At 37.2% G+C, this 15370-nt stretch overlaps 1 protein-coding gene across 8 annotated transcripts in view; it reads right to left on the reverse strand.

Moving 5' to 3' along the window:
• The window catches only part of LOC131435824 (sodium/calcium exchanger 1), a 367945-nt gene that overhangs the window by 10062 nt on the left and 342513 nt on the right, over nt 1-15370 (reverse strand). For all 8 annotated transcript variants that reach the window (XM_058604051.1, XM_058604067.1, XM_058604058.1 and 5 more), the window contains one exon: nt 13194-13310. In XM_058604051.1, the coding sequence (XP_058460034.1) occupies nt 13194-13310 (117 nt within the window). The remainder of the gene's footprint in view (nt 1-13193; nt 13311-15370) is intronic.

Here is a 15370-nt window from a genome sequence, read left to right on the forward strand (position 1 = left end):
GTGTTTTATTCATAGACATGTGCAAGCTACTGGAAAACACCTCTGCCAACGAGCAGGAATATTCAAATCGCAACTCCGGGGTCGAGAGTATGGTGACCATGTGTGTTGCACTTCAGCACAAGCAAATTATGAGCTTACACGGATCCGGAAGCAATCATGCATGCCGTGGCTTTCGAAATGATAATTACTCGCCAGAACCGAAACTGCATTCTATCAACCAGTCAATTTCAATCCGAGTTAATCCACCACAATATGGGATTTGAATTAATTTAGAATGAACCGCAATACCTAAAACTACATCGGCACACTTCTGGATGGACTTTGACAATTTGGATGGGTACCCGATCAAGACGCAAAAAAGACCTGTGAGTCGTGATTCAATAAATTTAAATGTCTTCTACTGGCTGCTTCACAGAACCTTTATAAAAACTTTTAAGTTACCGCATGAGAAGGTGCCATTGTTCCAGTTCGTACGAAATCTCGGATCTTCCTCTTGATGGAGCCCCTCAACGCCCGCACATCGCACATCGGATCCTTGCGGATAAACGACAATACACACTTTTTCCGGCATTCTTCGAAGTAACCTTGGGATTCCATCGTCTAGGATGTGACGAACGGATCCGTTTTCGGATCGGAACTTTCTTGTCACATCTTGGATCGAAAGTGCTGAGCTGTTGATCCCTGGTTCCAGGGTTTCTTTGCTGGTTTCGAGCACTCGACAAACTATTGTTTTCGGTTTCTTCAGCACTTTGGCCAGCTTAGAATCACAGTATTTGTTTTCCTATTTTCGAGTTTCGTTTGACGTTATTTCTAAACGTGATCGGCTACATAGATTACACTTGCACCAGTTGCTCGTTTTTGCTCTTCTCTAGAGCAGAGCTGCAAATGGTCAGTCATGTCAAATGATCAAAATCATCGTCAGCTGTAATCGGTACGGTCAAAGTGTCTGTCAAATGAGATACTCGATAGTTCTATCAAATACAAATAATAATACCCCTAAGTCCCATACAAACGAACCGCCAATGTTTGGTTCATAGCCTGAACAAGTAAGCCTAGCAAATTACTCCCTTTCATTGCGATAGTTTGAAAATGTGGAAGGAGATCGTTTCTGGCAACGCTTCATGCTAGTTGCTACGGTACAAAACAAACTTGTTTGTTTATGTTTATTGTTGCTGTATTAAACTGCAGCAATCAGTCTAAATATCACCGGCACTATCACAAAAGATGAAAAATTAACACAAACACCTACGAATCTACAAATATCAATACAGCTAGTAGTATATTCATGGTGGCTTAACCATTCTAGATTATTGTTTAACTTACATTCCGCTTGTGATCTTGATTATCAGATAAAAACTGTTTGTTTATTTATTTTTCACTATAATAAACAGTAACTATGGTGAACTTGTTCTTACCCTTCAGTGTTGCTAGTTTTATAGAAAACTCGTTAAAGTACATTGTCACTCTGACAGTGTATCATGACAGTGTACCGCACGATGAAAATGTGTCCTTGAAAATTTGTCGAAGTATTCCGTATTATAAATTGTATTTGGTTCTATGACCAAGTAGAAGTACACTCAGTCAAAGACAGACGACTTTTTTGTTTTCTCTCTCATTCTCCTATTCCTTGTTGAAGTAAAAAAAGTCCATGAGAGTACAAACATAAACATAAATTGATAAAATTCATTGTTCTTTGCAAATAGTCATCGAACTTCGGAGTTTATTGGTGTAAATGAATTTAATTCAATGTTCATGCTGCTTGAATAATATTTAGTCACATCGTAATCATGCAGTGACAGGAGAAATGAAGATATTGTCAATCGCATCGGCAATGAATGAGCGTCCTGGTGAGTGTAATATCAGGAGAATTTAAGTTATGACAGATCTGCTCTCGGACACTCAAAATATGATGATTGGTAGAGCCTGGTTGGCAGCAGTCCAGTGACATTAGCTTTCCAATTTTCGGCGTGCAAAGTTGCTAGTTGATAGTGACATTTAGCAGCTCTGCTCTAGAGTGCCTATAACCAGAGTGACGACATCTCATCCGTAATGTTGGCAACAACCAGAGATGCCAGATATTTTCATAGAAAATCTGTATTCTTTGTATAAAAAGCATGTATTAATCTGTATTCACCAATAAAATGAAATTCTTACAACAAAATGATGCTAAGATATGTTATTACAATAGATGGTGGTTGTAAGGAGTGTATCGAAAATAAGCTATTCACAAATTTTTCTTTCAAATTATGATAAAAAACGATATTTTATTCAAACTAAAAATTGATCCTTTATTGTACAAGAGTAAACCTGAGCATTATGAAAACCGGATGAAATTTAAGTTATTCCTTCAGGAATTTTCGAACTTTTGATTGAACGCTCTTCATCAAGTTCGGGACAAGTGTTGCATCGCATTTTTTGGACGCTTCAGCCCAATTTTTTTAACTCCTGCATGTTCCGAGCTGCCTTACCAGTCTTCTTGAAGACCCTCTCCCCGATTGCCCAGTAACGTTCGATGGGTCGAAACTGAGGGCAATTTGGTGGATTGATATTTTCCTCAACGAAATTTATACTCTTTTCCGCAAGCCAATTGAAAGTTGTTTTGGCATAGTGAGCCGACGCTAAATCTGGCCAAAAAAGTGGAGGTGTACTGTGCTTCTTATAGAAAGGCAGTAATCTCTTTTGGAGACACTCAGATCGATAGATTTCTGCATTTATAGTTCCGGAAGTGTAAAAATGGTTGAATTCAATCCACAGAAACATATTGTTTGCCATACCAGCATCTTTCGATCGAGTTTCTCCACTTGAATCAACCCGTCCGTATCGCTCACATCCTCCCCAACGACCACAGTAATGTACCTGGACCTGGAAGGGTTTTGGAGTCCTCCTTTACATAAATCTCATCGTTCATCAAAACGCATGCATCCGGACACTGCAAAAGACGCGAATACAATTTCCGGCCCCTTGTTTCGAGATTTTCTGCTTCTTGTAGGTCTTCAGGTGATTTCGCCTCTTGATACGCTGTCGTGGGATGGTCGAATTGGCTGACAGGCAGGGATGCCAGTTCAATATTTCAAAAATCTGTCTCTGACTCAAAAATTTATCTGAATTTGTTTGGGTCCAACTATATACAAGGATATTTCGACCGGGCGTCAATTTCAGCGAGCAAAAAAAGATGGTCTCACCACCTAACGTATATAGGCCAAAACCGTTAAGATCTGGTGAGATCTGACAAAATCTTTCAAAAAATCACAAAATTTGTAAAATCTGGGAAAATTTGTAAAATCTGGGAAAAAAAAATCTCTGGCAAAAAATCTGGTTCGTTAGAGTGTCTGGCGAAGCGAGAAAAATCCGACGTTTGGCAACGCTGCTGACAGGGTCTGCGAACACTCAGCTGTAAAAATCTCGGGCTCGGCAAGCAAAATCAATACATTAATAATTGCACGTGCTGAAGTGGGTCTATAATAAAAAAAAATCATCTATTTTTCACATTTTCAGTTTATTGAATTCCTCCTCTAATTTATCTTGATAAAAATGTTCATTGACTTCGTTCGTATGGTGACCTTTTAACGGTTCGATTGGTTGTTTTTGGTTTCACTTTTCGCGCGACTCGTATTTTAACAAAGACTATGGTTAAAATTACCAAGTTTCTGTATCAAGTATTTATCGACAAGAGAAATAGTTTAGACATAATTCGGTTGCAAAATGTTGATCGGGGTAAACCTCAATTGGCACATTGTCGCAAAGCTGATTTACCGGTAGCGACACCTGCCAATGAAAAATGGAACCAAGAAAAGGAGGATTCTTTCGGAAATTTTCATATCGGCAGTAGTGATTTGCAACATTTTTATCGTTTACTCAATAGTACAAACGGATATCAGCAATAAAAGTACACTCGGAGTAGAAGAAAATCGATTTCAAATGGATTACTACTACTTTTTTTAGTGTAAACTACGATTAAACACGGAAAATCTTCAGAAGTGTGTAAAATAAGTAAGGTTAGGTTTTTTCGGATCAACACTTTTTTAAACAGAAACCAGTGTAATGTTGAATGCTCGAGTACTAGAATGTTTAACGATCGAATACCATTTATATCGGATATTTTATTTGTTATTTCCTGGCATTTGAAAAATTGTATTAAATCATGTTTAATGCTGTATTCTGAATAAACGGTAGATTTCGCACAATGAACTAAGATCAACATTACCGCCTCAGAGTAACAACTTTGTCTTCAACTTCTACTATGGATTTGCCCGTTTTCATAGCAAATCGTTGAGAAGGTTCCTACCGATTTGACAGCTCTTGCTGAAAGTATCATCTCTAAACAAGCAGCGCCTCTACATTTCAGTTTTGAGACGATATGCCAATTCACAGCACCAGCTGCTTGTTAAGAAATGATACTTTCAGCAAGAGCTGTCAAATCGGTAGGAAAATTTCTAATAACTCCACCTTTTTAACGATTTCTTATGAAAACGGGCAAATTCATTTGAAAAATCATAGTAGAAGTTGAAGAAAAAGTTTTTACTTTGAGGCGGTAATGTTGATCTTAGTTCATTGTGCGAAATCTACCGTTTATTCAGAATAGAGCATTAAACTTGGTTTGATACCATTTTTCAAATGTCTGGAAATAACAAATAAAGTATCCGATATAAATAGTACTCGATCGCTATACATTCTAGTCCTCGAGAAATCAAAGTTACACTGGTTACTCTTTGAAAAAATGTTGATCCGAAAAAACCTAACCTTACCCAATTTCACACATTTCTGAAGATTTTCCAGGTTTAATCGTAGTTTACACTAAAAAAAAGTAGTAGTAATCACTTTGAAATCGATTTTCTTCTACTCCGAGTGTACTTCTATTGCTAATATATATTTGTACTCTTGAATAAACGATAAAAATGTTGCAAATCACTACTGTCGATATGAAAATTTTCGAAAGAATCCTCCTTTTCTTGGTTCCATTTTTCATTGGCAGGTGTCGCTACCGGTAAATCAGCTTTGCGACAATTTGCCAATAACGCAGTTTATTATTCATGATTACATTAATTTTGATTTTTTTTCTCATCGGAAAACTGTAAAATTCCAAAATCGGCATTTGCTGCAGCATTGCGTTTGCTCTTGTCATCCCTCGGAGCAAATCTGGCTACCTGTTCGACCGCTGTACGTCCTACGACCCGTGGAATTCCCTCAACTACTACCGCCCGAACGGCACGGCCGGATTGGTCAATGCCTGGATCAGCCATCGACTGCACAGGAACGAATCGAGATGAAACGAGCTTTGGTTCTACTGTAACTTCCGATGATCGTCGGAACCGGGTCGGGGGTTCTCGCCTTTGCTGAAACCGAGCCCGTGTCCGTCTTCCGGAGCGGTATTCGCTTCGATGCGTATTGGATACATGACTCAAAGTTGGTCCATCTGAGCCAGGCACTAGCCTAGCTGTTCCGGGAAACTGACCAGTGAAGCTATTAATTGCATTTAAATTTTTAGCTTTACCGATAATCTGTGGCACTGCTGCCGCTAGCAACAAAAAAACTACGCCTACTTTTCCCATGTTGTTTGCGGATTTTACTGTCGGGCTTGTAAACGCGCTGCTTTTTTATAGGACACAGGTTTTTTTTTCTGGCGAGCACATGGTTTGGGTTATTGATGTGTAATAAAATCTTAATTGTGTTATATAGCTGCGATTTGTATCGTTTTGTTCCATATTCCGATCACTGATCAATTTCACGTACAGGCGAGAGTATATTCTGTTTTTTCATCATTTGTACGTGTTTTTTTTAGCGAATTTTTCAATTCGTTGCCATTACAGTTGAAAAGCTTAAATAATGCATAAAATCAACAAATTGATTTTTACGTAAATAAATTCAAATTTAAGGTGAGTGCAAACTTGCAGATTCGATTGACAAAAAAAAAACAAATAAAATTCATTCATTCCATCAGTAGTATTTACAGTTAGACCCTAATAATCAGAGCTTAAAATTGTCACGCATTTTCAATGAAAGAAACTATTCCAACAATCTCATTTTCAATATTTTCCTGGCTCATTCGTAAATGACCGACACCAGAACAAACGAAGAGCGACGAAGCATTTTCGCTTTTCATTGAAAATATGAGAGAGTATGATTGCCAACGTCACACGTTCCTCTATGACAAGACGAAACCAAACTAACGTCTGCAGGGAGCATCAGTAAAATTCCAATTCTTATTCTTTCATCGATGTATTGAAAAATTGCGACGCTTGCCTATAAAGAGTGTCTAAGATATGATAAATAGAAGTAATTACATCCCAGAACCTCTTTGGAAACCAAAACTACTACAAATTCGAGCACTAACAGGTAAAACTCTTTGTGAAACCTTTTTCTGTCATTTTCGATTCTCATAGCTTCGGTTGAATACCGACACTGCATACTATGAGATTTTCATTGAAAACAACAAATGACTGAAAGGGCAAATGGAAGAAAGATCACAATTTTGAAACTACTGTTTCGCTTATGTCATTGACTAAATATGGATTTCGTTCTCCTAGTTTGCAAGCGAAGCTGAGAGTGACATTAATATCTTGTCATTTTAGTCTATTTTGAGTCAATGAAAATGACTTTTATTAACCATTGTTGGGTGATTTTGGAACTAACTTTATTATATTCAGTTTAAGTTGTTTCCAACGCTTTGTTAAACAGTGTACAATCATTTTGGATGACGAAACATACCTTCAGGCTGACTACTGTCAACTACCCGAGCAAGTATACTTCATCACTAAGTCTAAGTTCAACATTCTGAAGGATGCTCGAAAGAAGAAATCATTCAAATTTTCAAAGAAGTTCCTGATCTGGCGTGTGATTTGTGAATGTGTGCACATTTCATCCATGCTTTGGAACAATCAACGGTGCGACTCATACGGAAAAGTGCCTTAAGATTGAAGCATTTTGGACCCAGATTTATAAAAAAAATACAATCGTCGCTCTAAATGTCGATTGCAAATTTTAAACACCCGTCAGCCAGAACCGGAAGTTCGATCCGGATAAAATTCAATAGTAGCTTATGGGACAATAAGACCTTTCACTTGAGCGTAACCGTAGTGAAAATCGATTAAGCCGTATCTGAGAAAATGAGTTTTTGATGACTGTTTCCAGTACTTCCGGAATCGAGATCTAGGACATGGTTGCGCGAAGGAAACTGTCACATTTGTTATGTAAATTGTCGAAAGTTCCGAAGTGCCAGACGAAACAACTAACCAGCAATAAAAAGTATAAGAACGAAGGTTTACAATCGTTTATTTAAAAAAAAAAAACATATATTCGACAAATGTTTTCCATTACTTGTTAGGCAATTTTCGAACCGTTTCGGAATAAATTGCACAGTGTTGCACTGTCAACGTTTCTCGCGAAGTGTGGCACGTTATTCCATCCTACTGAAACCACGTACGACTGAGACTACGCTTCCATTTCGATTCGGGTAAAAAAATGGTTTTCAAACATGTGATAATTTCTCACTCCGAGACCGCACACCACTTAACCTGGACGTTTTATTTTGGTCACAGAACCTGTTTTTACAAAATGTTTCACCCACAGCTTCACAGTATTACGCAATTGCACCTGCATTTTCGGCTTTAATTTAAAATGTTTTTTAAACTCACGAACAGTTGTAACGTACGACTGATTCTTCAAAAACGGGTTATAAATTAAAAAAAACGTGATGAGCGACACTCTAGTGCTCCATGAAGGAAAACTACTAGACCAAAATAAGCCTTCATTCTTCTACTTTCCGATGCCGTGTTCGGTTTCTCCCTCTCTTGTTTGGTTCCAGTGTAACCGGAGAACAAAATGTGTCAGATTCCTTCGCGTAACCCTGTATATCCGAAATCAAACTAACCAGAACTGCACAGTTCAAGAGCTGTACGATTTGTGGAAAGAATATTGCTCGCTTTTTTTCAGCGACATTTATTGGAAAATGCTCTTGTAATTCCAAAACTGGAAGTTGGATCTAGAAAAAATAACGTTTTGTGGCATGAATTTCGGCATTTTTTTTTTTTGCACATTTAACTCCGTTACTCCGGAACCGATAGTCGGACCCAAGCAGAGTTCAATAGTAGGCTATGGGATTTCCATTCCCGAAAAAAAAACTTCCACACAACAAATTCGAATCGACATTACCTTCTCACATTTCAACGTTAACTTTAAACTTTTAGTTAAAATCTGTCAACAGTCAAGTTGTTGTTTTTGTCTGATGAATAGTTTTTCTTAGACAACGAAAAACACCTTGCAAAATAGTTCAAGTTTCAAATCTTTTTTAAAAATCATGTAATCATTGTTTTGTACTATCCGCTAAAGGGAATATTCAAACACAACTGTGTCAAACGAAGTAAATTTTTTTTTCGAAACTTTGCTTACACTCAAATTCAGAATCGTAATTTAAGTAAAATTTAACAACTCGATAAAAAAAACTATTGAAAAGTCAAGTTCTCGTCAAAAATACTACTAGCACAGACTAACAGACAGGACACTCAAATTAGATTCTTCAATCATTTTAACGGTCATTTCGAATATTTCTTTATTTGGGACAGTACTCACATGTGTCATGATGGCGCCACGTTACCCTATCAAAAACATCCTACCTGTCATTTAGACTGTGTTTATTTTTTCCATTCACCAACAGAGTTGCCATTCATACAGAATTACCTGTAATGTATTGATTTGTATACGTCCATGCGAATTTCATGCAGGATACAGATTTAATACATATTGCCAAAACTATATACATAATTGTGCTACTTCTCATCCTCCAACGCAATACAAAATCGAACCCGTTTTGTTACAATATTTACTTGCTTCTTGTCTGCCGCCACTTAATTTCGGGTGAAACTTACCAACACAATAAAAAATAATCTAGATGAGCAACGTTGAGAAAAATAAATGGTTACCTTCTAACATCGCGAAAAAGTTAAATATATTATCAACGTAATCCAATAATTTATTGTGACGATTCATTTTCAAATATTTTGATGAAATCAGGCATCCCTGCTAGCAGCTGATCGGTGTTGACAAACGAGGGGAAACCAACTAGTAAAAAAACTTTTACGTAACACAAGGGGTGTACAGATAGTAAATAGCTCGCGCAGTACAATATAGGTGGAACTAGTGCATCACGAAAAATTATTTTTATAAGAATTTACTCATACTGTCATGTCTGTTAGTCTGTGCTACTAGTTAATTTGCGAAATGGTTCACACACGGAACCGAAAAACAGCCTAATTTCAAGTATATTCCTCTCAATTTGTGGGTTCAGTTCAATAACTTAATTTCAGGTAAAGTGACTCTAGGTAGTTTCCATAAAGCAAAAAAATACTTAAATATGAGTACTCATGATAAGTTATATTTATTCTCCAGTTCTCAGGTTGATGCGGTTTACTCGATTTTAGCTTATTGAACGAAACTTTCGCTGTTGGGTGGTTTTGCACTTTGTATTCTGATAACAATGGAAGGAGCGAATGAAAGAAAAAATTCAAGGGACCCAAAATTAAGTAAAAAGAAGTTAAATAATAGGTAGTTTTTATTTTCCGTGCACTTTGAAGCCCTGCACTGTAAATCATTTTTACCTATTTTTTAGGAGAAATAACTCATTGTCGAGGTCTTCTATAAGCTACCCAAAATTAGGTTTGACTTGTTCGTAAAAAATGGGTAGCGTGCTTTGTAATAACATAACGCTTTGGGTATACTTACATATACCTACATTTTGAGGTCATCACTCGTTACTTTAAATTGGGGAGATGTACTTTAGTTGATTTTGGGTAGGTTTTGACCCAAAATTAGATAGCCGCTGGTAAGAGTGTACCTGTTTACCCATCGTCTATCAGTGTTGCCATATTTACAGATTTTTAAATAATGTTTTATGCTGAGAAAAAAAATTAATTTAATTTAAATTTTTGGGTTCGGCTTTTGATTTGAAATAAACGTGAAAAATGTTTGGATGAATGCATTTCTGTTTATTAATTATTAACGTTTAAAAACAATTAATTGAGTATACTTCTGCAGTTGATTTTTTTTGCGTGATTTTCTATCCTCTCCTGTCTTCAAAGGAAAAATCGTAACAAATCGCTTTATTAAAGATGTTTATATTGTAATATTGGTTTTCAAAAACAGATTCGTTATTCGCATAAGTCTCAGGCATATTGTTGTCAACTTTTTCCACCTCAACGTATTCGATGGAACATTTAGTAAAACCATCTGACTTTTTTCCATTCCACCTAGTTATTATTTTTCTTGTGATTATTCTCCTTGAAACTGCCCCATTCCAAAATCGTCAGTACTTCTTTCAGAGCACTCGAAACTTCATGCACAATATGCATTATCCTTCCTCGAGCTATAAAATCTTATCCTAACTTGAATCTTGATGGGGTATAATTTTGAATAGAAAGATCTTCACCCATAGATTTCACTCGTTTCCATTCTAAGCGCTTCTCCAAGCTTCCCATTTATGAAAGTCATTGAACAGAACGAGATCTACTCCCAATAACTTACATTGACAGGTAAAATGAAGTCCCACTAGAAATCACAATCCCAATTTGCATTAAACACAAAATAGTAACAAAAAAGTGCAAACTTCAATCGAGCTGCAAAATAAAATCCCTGTAAAAAGACCCTGTTATAATCCGAGACACTTAGTCTTAGAGTTTGACGGATTTTCTCTTCGCGTGTCTCGGATTATAACAGGGTCTTTTTACAGGTATTTTTTTTTGCAGCTCGATTGAAGTTTGCACTTTTTTGTTACTATTTTGTGTTCAATGCAAATTTTGATAGTGATTTCTAGTGGGACTTCATTTTACCTGTCAATGTAAGTTATTGGGAGTAGATCTCGTTCTGTTCAATGACTTTCATAAATGGGAAGCTTGGAGAAGCGCTTAGAATGGAAACGAGTGAAATCTATGGGTGAAGATCTTTCTATTCAAAATTAGACCCCATCAAGATTCAAGTCAGGATAAGATTTTATAGCTCGAGGAAGGATAATGCATATTGTGCATGAAGTTTCGAGTGCTCTGAAAGAAGTACTGACGATTTTGGAATGGGGCAGATTCAAGGAAAATAATCACCTCCAGGGAAAGTTCTCCATTAAATGACACACCCGTATCCTGATAAATTAATCCGATAAGTGACTTCTTGCTCCGCTAGGTCATGAACATGAGATGTATAAGATAAAAACGTAATCAATAGTGAACTTAAACAACTGATTATGGCATCAAAATACCCTGGAGCAGTCCTGTCCTGTCTGTCGGTTAGCCGATAACGTTGTATCAATATTCATAAAATAAAGCAACCGACATATCACGTGTCAAAAGCAATCCAACAACGGCTCCGCATGGCATCAAATTTAACGTTGTAATGTCAAATGTATCATTCACATGCACATACGTTTGACCATGATTTTCAAGTACGTCATGTTCACCAGAAAGTATGTCGCATATAATTTGATTATAAAATCGGAGAGATGACTGTCTTGGTACTATGATGTCTTTGGTCATAGATATGTTAACCACACGGCAACGTTTTCGGCGATGTGTAATATCTTTTCCGTGACATTAAACCAAGGACTAACGACACAGACAACAGACATTCAAGTGGGAAGGAGAACCTTTTATAAAATTATTAGTTGTGTCTGTGTTATTTCTGTGGATTGGCCGTTACTGAAAACAAATCAGATTATTATTTTAAGTTAGACGTTCGTTTTCTGTGCTGGAAGCAGACTTGCCTGATGGGAACGCTTCCCGCATACTGCAGGCTCATTTTGTGCACGTTCAAAGCAATCTAGCTGCAAAGTTGGCGAGAAAGTAGGTGCCGAATATAAAATATTCCACATATTCGGGAAACTTTCCACCGAGCAATCATTGATGGAAGAGTAAAATGGCCACGCCAAGGTTCGATGTGGGTCGAAATGGGGAAGGAGGATGAATTCTTGGTGGAAACGTATGATGGCTTGCGAGGTACGTTAGCACAGGTATGCATGCAAGAATAGGAGTTTGTGAATAACTAAGAACAAGGAACCATGATGCAATCATGTTTCATTGATGATATCAGCTTATAAGCTGTGCATCGACATTAGGAAGGCAAAAAAAAATCCATCTATCATCTGGCCAAAAGTCAAACCAACGTTTGAGGTTGAAGAGACTATATTAACTATAGAACTGTTTTTGAACAAAATTTTTCCGTTTTGACCCGAAATAGGACGAACGGACGAAGAACGAAGCAGCACAAAAATTTTAAAGAAAACAATCGTATTGTTTGACACGCAAATTGTACTTGTGGTAGGAATAGTCAATCGTTCGCCATTTCAGATGCAAAAAAGTTCGGAACAGGCGATCGATGACATCGATTATAAGTCATGGAGGGAAAACTTGCGTTCTAGTTCCTTTGTCTCTTAACTGTATGCTGTTGAAATTTTTTTCTCTACGATGGAATTTCCGAAATGAACTGCTTCATTCCTCAGCACATCGTACGTAAAACAATCGACAATCTTGAGTTCCATATCGAAAGAAATTTAATGCATCCAATTCGCTGGAGTCCACTTAGTAACTAGGAATGCTTTTCCAGCTTACTGTGTCTGAACTATTTATTGCGAATCGCTGCTGCATGGGTCCATTCTCTTTCCACCGGATATGACACAGCATATGGAATAAATCAGCTGACATTGGTTAGCACATTTGCGGCAAGTGAATCGAAGACACAGTGGGGGTGGAGGCGATGGTTATCCAGGGTAGATAATAGCTGTTCATATTCCGAAGTTTACTGCGATTTTCGAATGGAAATTTATTGATTAGTACCGAGTTTCATTTTATCCTGCTGCAGCGAGTGCGGTCTGTTTCCATATAGGAACTGATTCTGCTATTGATGATTATTTATGTTGGTTTTTGAATTTGACAGTTAGATCGTTTTGGCACAGTAGGTTTCCCGTGACCTCATCGATGTTGGTGAGAGGTTAACAATAAAACTAGTGATTCAAACTGGGGACGGTAAATGTTTTGAATCTGCATATGCTGGATTCTGGAAATTTACATAACTCATTTGGATAGATTAAAATCCCCGGCACGAATCGGAATTTGCAATAGTACCGTGGTGACAATAGTCGTCAATTTCAATTGTCGAATTACTTTCCACTCTACCTAGCGACTTTAGTTGATGGTAAAAAATATGATTATTCTGACTCTTACCTGTCGGTGGAATAAAGGCAAAGATAAGCTTCCAAAATACGGTTAGGAAATGCATTATGTAATCCGAACAGCTGGGGGTTGGTGCGTCCTCGCCTTCGTTGTCACCGTCGTCGTCTCCTGTAAAGGTTAAATAGAGAATAAATTAAACTGATTTCAATATTCGGACGATAATTGAAATTTAAATTTGAAAACTGGTGGTTTGTCATGTCAGGGACATAACCACAATGACACGATATCGAATAGGACTGAACTATTGGAAAATTATAACCGTATGCGTTTTGTTGGTATATTATTCCCTTAACCTATTATCAAATTTCGATTGTCTGGTTGTTCTGTTCTTCCAAGCTAGTTGTCGCAGTTGTTTGTACCTTACAAGATTACAACAACATTATTATGCTGATAGGTGTTTTAGAACAGATTTTCCAAAATAATTGGAATAATTTGATGATTTGCAAGTCGAGTGGAATCAATTTCGAGCATAATGCATTAATTAATCTCTAGATCTTATAATAAAAACTAAGAATTTCCCAGAGCTGTAAAGACCACTTAACCTCACTTCTTCGAATATGATGTGTCATTTTACGATTTCTCCAAAAATATCCATGGAACATACTGTAATATGTGCCTTTAACACTAAATCTCCTCACACATTCCAGACCATGTAATATGAATATTTAAGACTAAATCTTTCACACACCCCAGACCACACGCACTAAACAAAAACCCGTAAAAGCACCTAGAAACCTACATAAAATAAAAACATTACCTTAATGAAGGCAACTAAAATATCAACACTTGCACGTTCCGGTGACCCAACGAAAAAAACGCAGTGGTCATAAAATTCGACTACAGAAACAAGGAAGCATCAAGTTTCAAATCGTTATGTCATCGAAGTAACAGCCAAACAAAAACACAACAGCCTGTGTCACTTCCCTCTTATTCACGTCCCTCATGTCCCACAATCGATACAAGTCAACATGACCTAGAATAACAGCAACTCAAGAACACACACTAACTCAAACCGACACTCACGAGAATAACCCAACATGCTATCGCCCTCTCCTCTCCGTATCACACCCGCTCACGCTCATCAAGAAGCTTTACTCACTCTCTTACCCACGAAATATACAATGGCCGACACGATACAACGAGTCCCATTGGCTAAGCCATATTTACATTGAGCGTTCTAACTCCTCCTCCCGGATTCTCAGTGATCCCAATTGTAAAAACTAATTAGCTAGGCTAGGAGAGAATAGACTATATAAGTTGAAGAACTGATCAAAATAAAGCAATCTTAATCACAACTTTAATCAATTTTCAATACCGCAGGAGGCCACTGAACCACAAATAATGGAGTTGTTTTACTCGATTTTTACATGTTGCATGTTAGTATTCGATTCATGGGAAAAACATATGAAAAACTAGCGAATTTTTCAAATTGAAATTATTTAGTTAGAAGAGTTAGTTGGATTCGTCAATAGTGGTGATGAGGTGTGGATCTATGAATATGACGTCGAAATCGCACAACAATCGACCGAATGGCGCTTCGAAGGCGAGCCGTTGTTTTAAATTTTCTTCCATTATAAAAATCGCCACACGAAAATTTTTCAACTTCTTTGTATAGACGCCAAACAAAAACTAATCGTACGATATGCGTCAAAATTTGACAGAATGTGTATAAAAGTGTTGCCAACGTTGAGAGAATAAAAGTTTACCGATTGGACAAGCGCGGGAATTTTAAAATGAAAATTCCGGTTCTTTTTTTTATCATAAGGTATGTCCGGCACAGGGTTCACAGGGTGAAAAATCTATAAAATACAGATTAATCTGTATTTTATAGATTTTTCAGATAAATTTGTGACCAACATTCGGTATATGCTAAGTACAGATTATTGGCCAGAAATACAAATTTTTATAGATTTTCGATTGCAAAGATTAAAAATTGAACAATGATAAAATAAAAAATGTTGAAAATAATAGTATTGTAGTTAAACAGAAAGGCCGATTCGGGACATTCATTTGGCGGGTTTAAAACATAGAAACGCGCACCATTTATTTTCATGGGGATCAGCATCCTGCTCTCGAGGGATCGACCAGTTGGATGACGAGGTCTGTCCAGAGATGCCGGTTGGAGGGTAATTTCCGGTTCACTGGCGCCTCGACGACCCAAAACTGAT

The sequence above is a fragment of the Malaya genurostris genome, chromosome 1 (genome assembly GCF_030247185.1).
Source record: "Malaya genurostris strain Urasoe2022 chromosome 1, Malgen_1.1, whole genome shotgun sequence".
NCBI classification, from domain to species: Eukaryota; Metazoa; Arthropoda; class Insecta; order Diptera; family Culicidae; genus Malaya; species Malaya genurostris.